Consider the following 16,796-nt stretch of genomic DNA (forward strand, 5'->3'; position numbering starts at 1 on the left):
AAGGTGCTTGGAAGTAGGTACAGAGGAGATGTCGGGGGTAAGTTGTTGTTGTTGTTGTGTTTTTTTTTACACAGAGAGTGGTGAGTGGTGTAATGGACGGCCGGCAATGGTGGTGGAGGTGGATACATCTTTGAAGAGACTCCTGGATAGGTACATGGAGCTTAGAAAAATAGAAGGCAATGGGTAACCCTAGGTAATTTCTGAAGTAAGTACATGTTTCACCAGCATTGTGGGCCGAAGGGCCTGTACTGTGCTGTAGTTTTTTGATGTTTCTAACATTGGGAGGCTTGTGCTAAAGCTGATTAATTCATCAATTCTGCATGGAAAAAAACTTAATGGATTCCAATTAATTGGATCATTGGTTAATGGGGCAGCCACTTATTTGTGACAATTGAAGAATGCAAAATAAGAGAAAATAGTTGGGATTCCTTTTGTTGAATTGGGACACAATGGCACTTAATAGGGACAGGAGACTATTACCAAGCAGTTTCTAACTAGCATCAGTTGCACTTGTTTATGTTTAAAAAGCAGAGATTTTTGTCTTTGATGGTTGGTAAGAAATAAGCAGCGAGACAATACAGAATTGTTCTGCTCAGTGTGGTTTCAAGTATTCAGGCTTGGAAATGCAGGGAGTGAAAATGAAATGATTTCACTACTTCAACAAGTTATGAATAATTTGAAGGTCTTGAATGCTACCTTTGGTTCCCACTGGCTACTCAGCTCTCACCAGTGACTCCAAGTAGCTGTTTGCATGTGACAGTGGCCGAACCCCAGTACAGTGCTTTGGCAGGCAGGCTAAACCAGTTGAGGGGAGCTGGTGGGTCAGATACCCGGGTGTGATGGGGACATTCCTGTCCTAGCATGCTATGTCAGCTCCTGCAGACTAAGCAGAAAAGATCTACAGCGAGACCCAACAGCCAGGAAGGCAGTTCTATGTTGCACCATGGAGAGTGAAGGGCAGGATGGGGCACAGAAGAAGATGTGGTTATCCACTGTAACCAAGGAAGACCCCAGTTGTGATGATTACTTATACCATTAGACCAAGACTTCCACTTTAACAATGGCTTTCCCACTTTAAACTCTCCCACATGGGTTTCCTTTCATCGTCGAATACGATGGCCAAGCACTAGTAGTATTGGTGGTGTTCTAATTTGTTCTGAATTCCACTTAAATACATAATCTGTTACTCAGTTAAACAGTAATTTGTCTTTTTATACCTTTTTAAACTAATTTATACCTAATTGAGACAGACGCTTAACTCAGCCAAAATATACAGGCCATGATCTATCCCAATTAACTGGAATCTACTGCATTTAAAAAAGCAAAGCTGAACAAGATGGAGGTTACTAATATCTTGTAAAAGGCATGAAATGGAGATCTAATTAAATCAAATGTGAACAAATTATGTAGTATGACCACAGTACAAGTAGAATTACACCATCAAACAGCAATCGAGACATATCACACAAAAATTAAAATTTCTTCCACTTGCTGAAATGCCCATAGCAAGTTTGCCACACCACCTCGCCAGCTACAACTCACACTGGCCACAAAAGCCAAACACCCTGAAACCAACCCCAGTGGAAGTGTACATTCAATTAAATGGTCCCAGTTGATATGATATAGGAAACATAGCAACCAATGTGCACATAGAAACTTTCCGCAACAGCAGCGATAATCTATAGAAGGATTCTGAAAACATAAACACAAGTAAATCTGCAGATGGTGGAAATCCAAAGCAACACACAAAAATGTTGGAGGAATTCAGCAGTCCTAATGAAGGGTCTCAGCCCAAAACGTTGACTGTTTACTCTCTTTAATAGAAGCTGCGTAGCCTACTGAGAACCGCCAGCATTTTGTCCGTGTTGTTGGAAAAACATTTTCCATGTTGACCTGCTGCCTACATAAGAAGTTGGAGTACTTACAGCCAAGATCACCTTCACGTCTCAGCCTTGACATATTCCGAGACATTGAGCCTGGAAGTCCTTTTGAGGTAGATAATGATGAGGGTTGAGCAGCAGACAATGCCCACGCAAGCCGCGATCCTAACTGCTGTCTCATTGCATCTGCTGTTGCTGTACTTTGATACGTTTGTCTGAGTGAGATTTTAAAAAAGCATTAGAAGTTACTTTTTCCAATATGACCACATTTAAAAATGTTATTTTCTAGTAATTAATATGCAACTTAAAATACACTATAATCAAGGCAGCAGAACACTTGCAGTGAACAACCGATAATTGTAACATGTTAATTGGTCATATGGGTATAATTTGGTGGCATGAGCTTGTTCAGCCAGAAAGACCTGTTACTGTGCTGTACCTATCAATAAATAAATAATGTATTTATGTTGATGCCATTTCAGAGACTGGGAATTGAGTGTGGGAAAAGGAAGGGCAGAGAGGAGCATGGGAGAAAAATAATGAACTGGGATGAGGGACAAAATAGTGGGGGTGGGAGGAGAAAGAAAAGGAAATTAATTAGAGAAAGACAGTTAAGATCAACAAGGAAGAGGGGGAAATGCACAGAAATTACATTAACAGTAAGTAGCTATTCAACTTTGACAAGCTGTTTACTGGCAGTCTTGATAAAAGATTCTGACCTGAGAGGTTAAGTATGCCTTTCCTCTTAGTGATGCTGCCTAACCGCGGGGTTCCTTCAGCAGATTGATGCTCCAGGCTCCATCATCTGCAGTCACTCAAGTCACAGAGCATGGAACAGGCTCATCAGCTTAACTCAGCTGTCAGCTCATTCCACCCTCTCACCATCCTGACTGAACAATGTTCCCCTTAAACATTTCACCTTTCACCCTTAACCCATGACCTCTAGTTCCAGTCTCACCCGACCCCTCTGAAAAAAGCCTGTTTGTACTTACCCTATATATATCCCTCACAATCTTCTCATTCTCCTATGCTCCGGGGATAAAGTCCTAACCTATTCAACTATTACCAATTACTCAGGTCAAGATGCAACAACATGCTGATAACTTTTCTCTGTACTCTTTCAATCGTATTGGTATCTTTCTTGTAGACAAGTGACAAGAAATGAGCACAAACCTCCAAAGTAGCCCTCACCAATATCTTTTCCAACTTCAACATAACATATCAAATATAAACACAAGAAAAATGCTAGAGGAGCCAAGCAGGTCAGGCAGCATCCATGGAAACGTTGACATTTTGAGCCAAAAGCCTTCTTCATGTCAACACTCTCTTTAAAACCCTTTCTACCCATGACACCACTTTCAAGGAATTATTGATCTGTATTCCCAGACCCCTGTTCTAGAACATTCCTTAGTGCCCCAGTTTTCATTGTGCAAGTCCTTCTCTTGTTTGGCCTCCCAAAGTGCAGTATTTCAAACTTGTCTGCATTAAATTCCATCTGCTATTTTTTAGCCCATTTTTCCAGCTGGTCCAGATCCTGCTGCAAGCTGTGATAGCCTTCCTTGCTGTCCCCATGCACAAGTCATGCTGACTGTCTCAAATCAGAACCTGCCTTTCCAAACATTGGTAGATCCTGTCCCTCAGGATCCCCTCCAACAATTTGCCCACCACCGATGTCAGACTCCCCAGTCTGGCTTCTTTTTGCTATCTTTTTTTAAACATGGCGACATGCTTGGATACAGCAAGTTCTACAGGGCCAACCAAAGGTGTTATTGTCTTTTTTAAACATGTTTTTTTTTACAAATGTAAGACGCCACTGGACATTAAGAACTTAAAAGTACTGCAGATCTATCCCATCTGCAAGTTGCTCATTAGAAAAGAAACTGAAGGAGCTGGACTGGATGTGGACTGTGCTGCTGCCTGCGACAGAGAGGAGTTGGTGCGCTAAGTCGCTGTGGAGTCTAACATCAACTGATCATCTTAGTCACTTTTCTTGCAATCACAAGTTCCTGTTGGACACTGGTAATGTGGAATACTGCAAGTCCGATTCACTGTTCTATAAACAAACAGTGAGGGAGCTGCGTGGTCTCAGTCACAACAAGGACAAGGCCTCAAACTGTGGTGTCACCTAACTGCAGCCACCCAGGCGAGAGGCTTTGGAGTCAGGGCACTCCACTGGAGTGCTGGAGGTGGTGTGGTGCGGTGTCCATGCTGGAGTTGGTGCTGCTCTCCAGTGTTTGCTCAGCAGAAGACAAGGTATATTGTATTTGACTGCAGACTGTTGCAACACTCATGAACTCAGCTATTTCAATTAGCTGTATTCATGGGTATCCATGTACAGGTGACTGACAATTAAACTTGAACTTGAACATGAGCCGATCTCCAGACCTCCAGAGCCTCATCTGTGGCCAGACATGAAGAAACATCTCTGTATGGGCCTCTGCAATTTCTTCTCTAGCTTCCCACAAGGTCTGAGAATGCAATAGGTCAGAATCTGTTACTTATCCACCTTAAAGCATTTTAAGGCCTCCAGTACCTTCTCCCTGTTAATTAATGTTCTCCAAGACAACAGCACTCATTTCCCCCATTTCTTTAGCCTTGGTGGCTTCCTCTACAGTAAAATCTACGCTCTTTTCCTGTACTTATTTATAACCCTACTTCATAACCACTTTAAAACTAATAGAAAAAGTGCTTACAGCTACGTCCACCACTTAGCCCACTTCTTTAGCCAGGAGGTCCAGTGATGTACCCCCTCCAGTAGTTCCTTCTTTATATTGATTTCAAAGTTACTGAACTGAAACCTGCAGATACAGTGCCTATAAAAAAATGTATTCATCCCCCACCTTGGAAGTTTCATGTTTTATTGCTTAATCACAGTGGACTAATTTTAGCCTTTTTGACACCGATCAACAGAAAAGAATCACTATTGTCAAAGTGAAAACAAATCCCTACAAATTGGTCTAAACTTATTATAATTATTATTCACAAAATAATTGATTGCGTAATTACTCACCCCCTTCAAGTCAGTATTTAATAGAATCACCTTTGACACCAATTACAGCCTTGAGTGTGTGGACATGGCAATTTTTCCCTGTTCTTTACAAAATTGCTCAAGCTGTCAGATTACATGGGTTTCGCAAATGAACAACCCTTTCCAAATCCAGCTACAAATTCTCAATTGGATTGAGGACTGAACTCTAACTTGGCCATTCCAGGACATTAACTTTTTTTGTTTTTAACCCATCCCTGTGTAGCTCTGACTTTATGCTTGGGATCATTGTCTTGCTTGAAAACAAACTTCCCAATCGCAACTGTCTTGCAGACTGCATCAGGTTTTCCTCCAGGATTTCCCTGTATCTTGCTACATTAACTTTACCCTCTACCTTCACAAGCCTTCCAGGGCCTGCTGCAGCGAAGCATCCCCACAGCATGATGTAACTACCACCATGCTTCACGGTAGGGATGGTGAGTTTTTGATGATGTGTAGTGTTTGGCTTACACCAAACATAGCATTTAGTTTGATGGCTAAAAAGCTCAATTTTGGTTTCATAAGACTATAGAGCCTTCTTCTAGCTGACTTCAGAATCTCCCACATGCCTTCTGGCAAACTCTAGCTGAGATTTCATGTGAGTTTTTTTTCAAACAGTGGCTTTCTCTTTGCCACACTCCCATGAAGCTGCAACTAGTGAAGCACTTGGGCAACAGTTGTTGAATGCGCAGCCTCTCCCATCTCAGTCAATGTAACTCCTCCAGAGTTATCACAGGTCTCTGGTGGCATCCCTTACTGGACCCTTCTTGCATGGTCACTCAGTTTTTCAGGATGGCCTGCTCTAACCAGATTTACACCTGTGCCATATTCTTTCCATTTCTTGATGACTGACATAACAAATCCGGGGATATTCAGCAACTTGGATATTTTCTTGTATTTGTCTTCTGACTTGTGTATTTCAATAACCTTTTCATGGAGTTGCTTGGTGTGTTCTTTTGACTTGATGGTGTAGTTTTTGCCAGGGATACTGACTCACCAGCAGTTGGACCTTCCAGATATATTTTTACTACAATCAATTGAAACAGCTTGACTGCACATTAATGATCTCCATTTAACTAATTATGTGACTTCTAAATCCAACTGGCTGCACCTGTGATGATTTGGTGTGTCATATTAACGAGGGTTAAATACTTATGCTGTCAATTATTTTGTATTTTATATCTGTAACTAATTTAGATCACTTTGTAGAGATCTGTTTTCACTTTAACACAAAATAGTCCTTTTCTGTTGATCAGTGTCAAAAAAAAAATTAAATCCAGTGTGATTCAATGTTGTAAAACAATAAAACATGAAAACTTCTGGGGGGGGGTGGTGAATACTTTTTATAGGCACTGTATCCAACTAAGAACTTATACTGTGGGAATGACAGTGAAATACAACAACCTCAGCCACATTGGCCTTGTAAGTGGTAAAAACAAGAGGACCAGCATTGTGGGGTCATGAGCGGCTGGGACAACTACAACTTGACTGAACATCCATCCACTATTTGCATGCCACATCCTCTGCAATAGTCAACTGAAAGTGAATTAAGGTACAGGATTATGTCACAGCAGTGTTCAAGGATGACAATGGAAAACTCAACCATATCAAGGGTAAATGCAAAAGTTTTGCAAAACCTGTCCAGTTCCTTATACTATCCACACTGGTGAGCTACATTGCATGGAGGCTGAAGGATTTTTCCCCCAAAGTTCAGTAGAGCCAACAGGCAAAGCCAGCAGCAAAGAATGGGTCTGTCAGGATCTGTGAAGACTGGGCTCACCATCTAAGTACTGAAAGTAGATGAATACCCTCTGCCAGGATAGAAGATATCCTCACAAACCTTTCTGGAGGGCAACAATTCAGCAAAGTGGACTTAGTTGAGGCCTACCTACAGATGGAATTGAAAGAAGAGTCCAAAGTGTTTCTCACCACAAATACTCACAACGGGCTTTATTGCTATAATAGGCTTATTTTTGGATTAGCAACTGCACCTGTACTCTAGTAGAAAGCCATGGAACTGGTGCTGCAAGGCAGCCCAGGCACTGAGTGCTACCTCAATGACCTCATTGTTACTGGTAAGGATGACAAAATCTCAAAACATTATTAAAAAGATTAGAAGATTATGGGCTCAGAGCACAATGCAACAGGTGTGAATTCCTTGAAACAAGCATCACTTATTATGGCCACATCATTGATGCCCAAGGATTACTCAAGTGTGCAGAGAAAATTCAAACAATGGTGGATAGCCCAAGGCCAAAGGATGTGTCACAGTTGTGGTCCTTCTTAGAATTTGTCAATTACTGTAACAGGTTCCAGGCAAACCTGGCTACTGTGGGCCACCCCTTAAACTCATTACTACATATCGGAAAGAAATGGCAAGGGGCAGTGTGTGGTGGCTTTCAAAAAGGAAATGGTGACGTCAGACACTGTACTCATACATTACAATCCATGTCGTCCAGTGAAGCTTGCCTGTAATGATGATATAGGTACAGTCATGTCATGTTATGAATGATAGAAGTGAATGCCCCACAGCCTTTGCATGACGTAGCCTTACCGCTAGAGAAAAATTACACACAGATTGATAGAGAGGCCTTGAAACTAGTTCTGAGGTGTAAAACATTTCAACCAGTACTTGTATGGGAGAGCATTTACCTCAGTACTGATCATCAACCAGGAATCCCTAATCTCCATTTCCAATTCACAAAGGGAATTCAGAGATGGTCTCAATTTCTTGGAGGACACAATCACGAGATAGATTTCAAGAGAATGATCTGATCATGGAAATGCTGATGCATTATCCTGGTTTACCCTAGGAACTACCGGAAAAATTTATTAAAGAGAAAGGACACTCCTCTTGACATATTCTCCCTAATGCAAATCAGAAGTCTTCTTATGATGGCAAAGATGATCCGAAGGGAAACCAGAAAAACATCCACACTGTCTCAGGTCTGCAATGCCACTCAAAATGGCCGGATGTGCACCAGCAACTCAAGTTTCCTCACAGAGGTTGCTTTATGTGGAGATTGAGAATGGATGTACCATCCAAGCTGAGAGCTTGGTGATCAACTAGACGTGGTTACAATGAAGGTATTAGCTCTAAGCTTTGTCTAGTGGATGGATCAGCAGACTGAGCATCTTGCCATGTAGTGTTTGGGTTGCCAATGCTAGAAGATACCAAGAGCATCACCTCTCCATCCCCAGCAACAGCCTGTCTTACCCTGACAGAGCGTTCATGTAGACTTTGCTGGACCATTCATAGGCACAAATTACTTGATAGAAGTAGATGCAGCTGAGTGTTCCCAATATTATCTTCTACAGCCTTGCAAACTGCTGGTGTATTAAGAAACCTCATCACAAGGACTGGTGCTCCAGAACACTTAGTCAGTGACAATAGACCACAGTCTGGTGTGGAACAGTTTCAATTACAGGTGTCCCCCGCTTTACGAATGTTCACTTTACACCGCTTCGCTTTTACAAAAGAACTACATTAGTAACCTGTTTTCACATTACAAAGAGGATTTTTGCTTTTATGAAAATTTTTCCCATATAAATTAACGGTTCTTCACTTTATGCCGTTTTGGCTTAAGAGAAGTTTCATATAAACACTCTACCTTTGTGGGGGGAGGGGGAAACACCTGTATTCCTAAAAATGAATGGAATAAGACATATTATCTCAGCACCGTAACAACATCCAAGCCACATTAAACAGGCATCAGCTGCCTTTGGGAGACTTCGGCGTAAAGTCTTTCAGAACAGGAGCCTTTGTCCCTCCACAAAGGTCGCTGTATACCAAGCGGTGTGTGTCACCACCCTCCTTTATAGCTGTGAAACTTGGGTAACTTATAGCTGTCACGTCAAGTCCTTGGAGCGCTTCCACATAAGCTGCCTTCAGCACATCCTGGGAATTACCTGGCGTGAGCAGGTAAGCACTGAAATGCTTGTAAAGACCAACTGCATAAGTATCGAGGCCATGATCACCTAGCGTCAGCTGCAGTGGCTGGGGCACATGATAAGGATGCCCCCCATGCTGGCTACCCTGCAGAGTGTTATACAGCCAGCTACATCATGGTCGACACTCTGCTGGCGGGCCGAAGAAGCGCTATAAGGATCAGATGAAGAATGCTTTAAGGAAGTGCAAGATCAGACCTGAGGACCTGGAGGATGTTGCTGCTGAGCGTCACACTTGGCAACAGCTGTGGAGGGACGGGGTTCGTATTCTGGAGATGGAAAGAACAACCAGAAGACAGCAGAAGAGAGCCAGGAGAAATGCAGCCATGGTTGCCACCACTACTACCACATATACATGTCCCACCTGCAATAGAGCTTGGGGAGTCCAGGATAGGACTGTATAGTCATCGAAGATCTCACCGTTAAAGGAGTGGACGTCATTATTGGAATTCTATGGACAACCAAAGACGACGACCACCCAACGACAAATGGCTTGGCGGAAAGGCCTGTCAGGAGCCTGAAGAACACTGCGAGCAATGTTGGCAGAACACACTACACTGACAATGAATCAGAAGCTCATCGGTTTCCTTGCGTATCACAATGCAGCACAGTCCACTACCAACGAGTCATCATCTATACTGTCCGAGTTATCCTTCGTGTTCACATTTAAGATTTCCTCAAACCCAGTCTCAGAAGGAGTATGCAGGACAAACAGCTGAGACAATTTGAAGGCTCCTCAAACAAAAAGGTTCGATGTTTCGTTCCTGGACAAGCAGTCCTGGCAAGGGACTACAGAGGTGTTCAAAAGTGAGTACTTGGATAGATTAAGGACAGAAGTGGACCACTCTTCTCCACAGTTAAGATTGTGCCTGACATCATCTGGAGATGATACATTGATCAGTTAGGATCAGTAATGAATTGTCAGAGAAGAATGGTGGCCACAGCTGTCAGAACCACTTCCTGCAGTCCCAGAGTCAACTCCTACAACAACACAGAGGAGGCCCCAGAACCTGAGAAAGTTTCACAGCCACATGTCTCACCTGCCAAGCAGTTATCCCCTTGTCTAGGAATGCATTATCACACAAGGGTAAGAAATCCTCCACAGCAATTAAATCTTTTGGCCTGAATGGGACAACTTATCTTTTTTTACTATGCTGTGGACGTCTATAAAGGAGTTGTACTATACAGTATGTACAAGTATATACATAAAGGGCTGGGTGTGCCCGCACCTACACCACCTCCTGCCTCTGGCACTCCCGCTGTGCCACCTGTCCCACATCCGTCCTGCAGCACTCCATCCTTGCAACATCCTTTGCTCCCTCCAGATTCACGAACACAGTCCTATGCAAAAGTCTTAAGTACCCTAGCTATATATATGTGCCTAAGACTTCAGCACAGTACTGTATATATGCATACAAGTTGAAAGGGAGGAGTGTTGTCTATTTAATATTTCAGTAATATTCAAGTAATATTGTAAATATATTGGTTAAGCATTCTTTGCTGTTTGTATAATGCATTACAGGTTAATATATAAAAGTACATAAATGGCCTACGTTACTACGCTGCCACATCATACGAACGTGCCTCACCTAAAGTAAAAACAAAGTTCGACTCCCCATTTTTTCCTTTTAATTAATTCTTATGGTTTGTAGTTACAAAACATAAGACTGAAGTGGGATTAATCTGGAGAGCTAGGTTTTTGACTGGCCTGAACACAGAAGTAAAATGGCTTCATTCAGAAACAATTCCATAGTAGTTTAGAATAACTCACTGAGTTCACTTCCAGGCTAGAGACAAGAAGACTACTTACCCTGGTAATAATGACTGAGGGGTTGGTGTTGGCCCATTTAAGCCATAAATACTAAGGCTGCCAACTCCACTACTTCCCATGCTGCCAACACTTTGAGAGGAAGCAGCCCTGTCAGAATAAGTCAGGGGAAGAGACTGTGGTCTGGAGTAGTAGTAAGGAGTAGAATGAGCATCTCTTGGTAATGCTTGCGCAAATAATGCCGCATAATTAGCTACCTGAAAAAGCACAATAACAGAACTTTAGACAATGAAGTTAGAATATTACAAAAGAAAATGCCAAACTCCAATTCAATGAACAAGTGTTACCACACAAAATACTCCTTGAAATTCTATACAAAGATGTTTTATGGACAGATACTTAGCTCTTAAGTTGTAAAGCCCAATAGCAGAACAGGAATGACAAAAAAGCTACTGAACAGTCTGCATTGTCCTTCAAGTTATTACATTACAATTGTATCACGTTTGCACTGACTGCTATGCTGCCAGACTATGCCACTGAGAGTGACCAGAGTTCAAACCCACCAGTTTGTAAGGAGTTTGTACATTCTCCCCATGGTAGCATGACTTTCCTCCAGATGATCCAGTTTCACTCAAAGTAGTACTGATTAGTTAGATTAATTGGTCACATGGGTATAAATGGGCTCACTGGGGCAGATTTGGTTACCGTTCTGTATTTCTAAATCTATAAAAACATCAAACATCTAAACTTACGTTGCTTCGAAGCAGAAGTTACATCAATCAGAATGACATAGCTGGTGGTCATCAAGCCCAGCAATTTTAACTGTTTCCTAGTAGGGAAAACAGGCCAGTCCAATTTTCTTCCTCTTGTTCTTTCTCCAAAACTCAACAAACTATTCTGTCTCAACTACTTTTCCAATTCTCGTTCTAAAGTGATTGACTAACGGCAAGATCAATAATTCAATTGTACTCTGCATTAAACAATGTTGCTTCATGTGGCCTTTGTATCTTTAAATCTGTTCCCTGACTCCTGGAGCCACTCAATATTGGGAAATGTCTTTATTTAACTTTACCAATCCAGTCATGACCGTATAATGGAGCAACACACAAACTGGAGGAAGTCTGTGGTCAGGCAGCAACCAAGGTGAGAAATGGCAGCAACCTTCAGTTGCACTGCTTCCTAAAATATCAATCATCCATTTTCCTCTACAGACTGCCTGATCCACTCGAGCTTCTCAGCTTTTTGTCTGTTGATCCAGATTCCCACATTTGCAGTCTCTTTTGTCTCCATGATTTTGTAGTGCTCCATCAAATCTCCTTTCAACCCTTTTTGTTCATGAACACCAGCTTCTCCGATATAATCTTAACACTGAAATAAAAACTAAAACAAAAACAAATTGCTGGAAGAAGAGGTGAGCCAGAATTTGGGGAAGGAAATGGTCGGATGACATTTCAGGTTGAGATTCCTGTGCTCCCCTCTTACCACTGACGTCCTTCATTCCTGGAACCATTCAGTAAGCCTTTTCTACACTCTCTCAAGGGGCCTCACATGAGCCCAAGGATGATAAATATGAGCACGGCAATCACAACTGGTGGATGGTATCCAGTTCTATACTGTTTCCCTTTTGCCTTCTTCACCTCCGATTACAATATTGTCATTCCGATTGATTTATGAACCACTTTCTCAACATGCCCTGCCACTTATATTTTTGGACACATGCATTCAAGTGCCTCTGTTGTGGTACGTCCTTTGCATCCTTGCCACTCAATCTCTATCATCTCCTTTCCACCAGAGTATCACTTCACAAACAAAAAGTTGGCAAACTGGAGATACGTCACAAAACTGAATCATGACATAGAAAATAATTTAATTATCCCAGACATCTCTTAAATATTGAAGAGCAAAACTCAGCAAAAAAAAAGGAATAACTTCTTGCCCCTAGTCCAGACCTGTTGTCCTGAACTTTACAAGCATAACCTCCCAATTCCTCAAGTAACCTGGACCTACCACAGGTTCAATCCCACACTGATATTCAGAATCATGATAGCTTCTTCCTCTGCCTTTCTTAAGACATAAGAATCTGGAAGGATCAGCTGCAAAGGAAACATTTGATCCAAGTTATGATCTCAATCTTCAATGTATGAATGAAGCTACTAGAGAATTTTTCCCTTAAGGTCATGTGTCAAATTCTGTTCCCAGCAGAAGGTGTTCCAGTTTTTCAGTACTTCTCCTGAATATGCATACAAATGCAAACTCATTACTATTTAACCCCCCCCCCCTGTACCCGATTGGTACATTGCAAATGATTACCAAATATTACTTAATTCTACATTATAACTAATTACGAGCATGGTAAAATGTACTGAAGGCACTTCACTTTCTTTTTAATGGAGTTCCGAGTAGCTCAATAGGTTTTTATGCGAGAGACATAAAAGACTCCAGATGCTGGAATCTGGTCAAAACAAACCCTTCTGGGGAAACTCAGCAAGTCAAGCAGCATCTCTAGAGGGCAGGTGGAAAGGGGTTGTTGACGTTTTGGATGGAAACCAAGTCAAGTTTTGGGTCAAAACCATAATGCAGAGTTTTGACCCAAAATGTCAACAAGTGCTTCACCCCCTCCCCCATACATGCTGCTTGGCCCACTGAGTTTCTCCAGCAGACTGTTTGTTAGTCAAGTTTTCACAGGAATCTTTTATCACTTTACTTCACGTCATTCTTTTCCTTTCTCCCTCACATCATTGTCTAGTTTCTGTTATTTTCGTCAACTACTTCACGTGGGCACAAGCTCCTTATTTTAGTTACCCCCAGATAAAAGTTAATCTTAACAAATGTATGAAATTATAAGAAACAGTGTTCCATGTATTGGTGCTAGGATTACTGTTGTTCACCACTTGGAAAAATAATGTGGGCGCCTAAATTAGACGTATAATTTTGAGATTTGTGTATCACAACACAAAGGCATACACTATAAACCTTCAAAAGTAGCAAGAGATTGACAAGTAAGAATATTTTAGAACATGTACCCACCAGCAACAAAGCAGGCACCCAATGAGATTGAAGAACAGAACAACCATTAAGAGTACTAATGCAAGCAAATAAAACCATAAAATTCAGAGCTCTGATTCATTGCAATAAGGACAGAATTGAAAAGCAAAGAAGCTGTATTAAGCGTCAAAAGAAAATAGATGAATCAAGACTGGAACATTGAGTTGTCACAGTTTTAACATTACTGAAAGACAAAAGTAGCACCTTGGGAGAAACATGAAAAATACATTAGTATTGGAACCTATCAGTTAAAATTAAACAAACGAGAACTATTTCTTAATACCTTGCTCAGGGGTTTACGTGGATCCTCACTGAGGCTGAGCAGGAGGTAGAGTACAGCCCATCTGTTTTTTATTATACCCTGGACATGGAGGAAAAAACATTCATTACATCAAATCATACTTTCATCTTTGGAATAATGCATTACAAAGCAGAAGTGCTGTAAAAGACAAAAAAAGCAAATGCTTTTAATGAACATTCACCATTATCACAATTCACTCACCCAATAGCTCTTCACACATTGAACAGTATGGAGATAGGAGGAAGAAAGAAACAAACACAAGCAGCTTGGGTTTGAGTAGTATGCTAGTAAGGTAGTATAGCAGGGAGGAGGAAAATAGTAATCAACTCTTCTGTAGTTCACGAACATGAAGGTAAACACTATTCATTCATAAGGAGGGTAGGAGAGAATTGCATTTAATTTTAGCACAATAGTAAACCCTAATTCCTGGTCTTTGAATAATTTACCCATTCATATAACAGTAAAAGAAACTTCAAATTTAAATTACCTAGAGATAAAAGTTAATCATGGCGCCAATGCAAAAAGGTTAAGGACATGATAATGGATCTCTGATAGGTTTGCTTTGACGAGTTTATTCCAATCAGATCAAGAGAGAAAAAAAAGTTAAATTGAAATACAGCAGAAGGGAGTGGGATTGGGGAATATTAGCACTGTCACAAGACTAGACATCTGGCACTACATATTCATTTCACTTGCAGTTCCAAGATGCTCTTGCATGGCAGACGTTTTCAAATCTTCTTCCCCTTGAGGATTTGAAAGGGAGTGGTATTTCAGCAGGTATTTTCACAAATTTTAAGAAAAGACAATAATTTATGTACCAAATGATCATTGGTTCCTATGCAAATTAATAGATAAGTACTTTTCTTGGTGTTTTAGATAATGTAAAGCATCCAGGTCACTTTCCCATTCCGGAACGCATTGCAGTGTCTGAATCAGCTCGACTCTTAAGCTCCTTTAGCTAAAACTATAGATGTGGCAACAAGACACTAATGGCTTCTGGAACATGCTGCCTGAGGTGGTGGAGGCACATACACTCACAACATTTACAGCATCTATGCAATCACTTGAATCACCAAGACAAAGGGGGCTACAGACCAAATGGGACCAGTATAGCTAAGCACAGAGGTCAACATGGACAAGGTGGGCCAAAGGGCCTGTTTACCACACCATGTTTGGCCCACTGTGACCACGTCGACCACTTTAATCCCGCTTTCCTCCACATGGTCTGCGTCACTCTGATCCTGTCTGTATAACCATGACTCTCTGATTCTAGCTCCCTCACGTTACAGCTGAAACACTTCACCTGTCCTGCCATGTCCATCTTTAAATATTTATTTAATTTTAAATGTTTATTTTGTAACCTCACAAAGTCCACACTCAGTTTCTCTTGCTATGCTTTCCTTTTAAATCACTGCAAAGGATGGTCGAGCTTTCAATTTTTATGTCTGTTTTACAGGAAGAAATCTGGTGACTTATTTACCTTCAAAAAATTCTGAACTTCCTTCATTTTAATCTTTTAAGATACTTAACTCAGTCAATATTTTCACTTCGCTTCTTCCGAATAACTGCTTGAACATTTTCACCCAACTTTTGTTAAAACAGCTGCAAAGTATTCAATCAGAGACCATATCTGCCTCTAGTCTCTTATGTCACTTCTATTAGCCCTGCTCTCACTTTTGTTATCCTCTTGCTCATTTATGTACTTAACTTTTTTTTAATTTTACCTACCAATATTTTTTTCATGGCCCCACTCTGCTTTCCCTTTTAATTTCACCCATTTTTTCCATATTCTTTTTGGCTTGCTGTAATAGGGTTCTAAGCACCTTTTCATCTTATCCGATACTCTGTGGACCTTCTCATCCAATTATTCTGGACTTGGCAGCCTTACCATTTTTATTTTTGAGAACATGCTGTGTGCTTTTAATCTCCTGCTTCAGTGAATTTTGTTACTCCACAAATGACTTACCATTACATTACAGGTTCCACTCTATTTTGCTGAATTATTGCTGAACCCAATAAAACTGGGCTTGTTTTGTACTTTTATTCCTATTTTATCTTTGTTCAGACAGAGAAGATTGAGGGAACAGTCCTAAGACATGAGAAGCTAATGGTACTTAATAGAACTACACCCTTCAATTTCTCAAAGTAGCAACGAAGTGGCTCATCATTCAGTCAACTTAAGCAACAGGACCCAGCTAGCAAAGGCACTGGAAACACCAATGCCTTCAAACGGAAAGTCCTACAAAAGGTAGTGAATTTGGCCCAGTAAATCATGAGTAAAGTTCCCCCGGCATTGAGCACATCTGCATGAAACACTGTCGAAGGAAAACAGCATCCATCGTGAGAGGTCCTCACCACCCAGACCGTGCTGATATCAGGTAGAAGGTACAATTGATTCGGGTCTCGCACCACCAGGTACAAGAACATGTATGTAACTCAATGCATGAAAGTATGCAGCCATGTTCAGGAGGTTCATTTGTTGCTCTGACCAAACATAAAGAAAGAAATCTGATCTAAGTGACCTTGACTGTGGAATGATTGTTGGTGCCAGCCAAGGTGGTTTGAGTATCTTCGAAAAGGCTGATCTCTTGGGATGAATTGAAATGGAACATAGGGGCAAAATCGAAAAGGATGACGAATACAGGACTGTAAGTGTTATATTTGAATGCACACAGTATATGGATTAAGGTAGCTGATCTGATAGGACAGTTGACAGGTAGGATGTTGTGGGCAACACTAAGTCATAGCTGAAAGCTTAATATCCAACGATACACCTTGTATTGAAAGGACAGACAGGTAAGTAGAGGGAGTGGGAGAACTCCATTGGTA

At 41.2% G+C, this 16,796-nt stretch overlaps 1 protein-coding gene across 2 annotated transcripts in view; it reads right to left on the reverse strand.

The window, feature by feature from the left end:
* The window catches only part of tubgcp3 (tubulin gamma complex component 3), a 136,234-nt gene that overhangs the window by 100,116 nt on the left and 19,322 nt on the right, over positions 1–16,796 (reverse strand). For both annotated transcript variants that reach the window (XM_059970592.1, XM_059970593.1), the window contains exons 4-6: positions 13,950–14,027; positions 10,664–10,878; positions 1,926–2,095 (exon numbers count right to left, since the gene is read on the reverse strand). In XM_059970592.1, coding sequence (XP_059826575.1) covers positions 1,926–2,095; positions 10,664–10,878; positions 13,950–14,027 — 463 coding nt within the window. The remainder of the gene's footprint in view (positions 1–1,925; positions 2,096–10,663; positions 10,879–13,949; positions 14,028–16,796) is intronic.

The sequence above is a fragment of the Hypanus sabinus genome, chromosome 5 (genome assembly GCF_030144855.1).
Source record: "Hypanus sabinus isolate sHypSab1 chromosome 5, sHypSab1.hap1, whole genome shotgun sequence".
NCBI classification, from domain to species: Eukaryota; Metazoa; Chordata; class Chondrichthyes; order Myliobatiformes; family Dasyatidae; genus Hypanus; species Hypanus sabinus.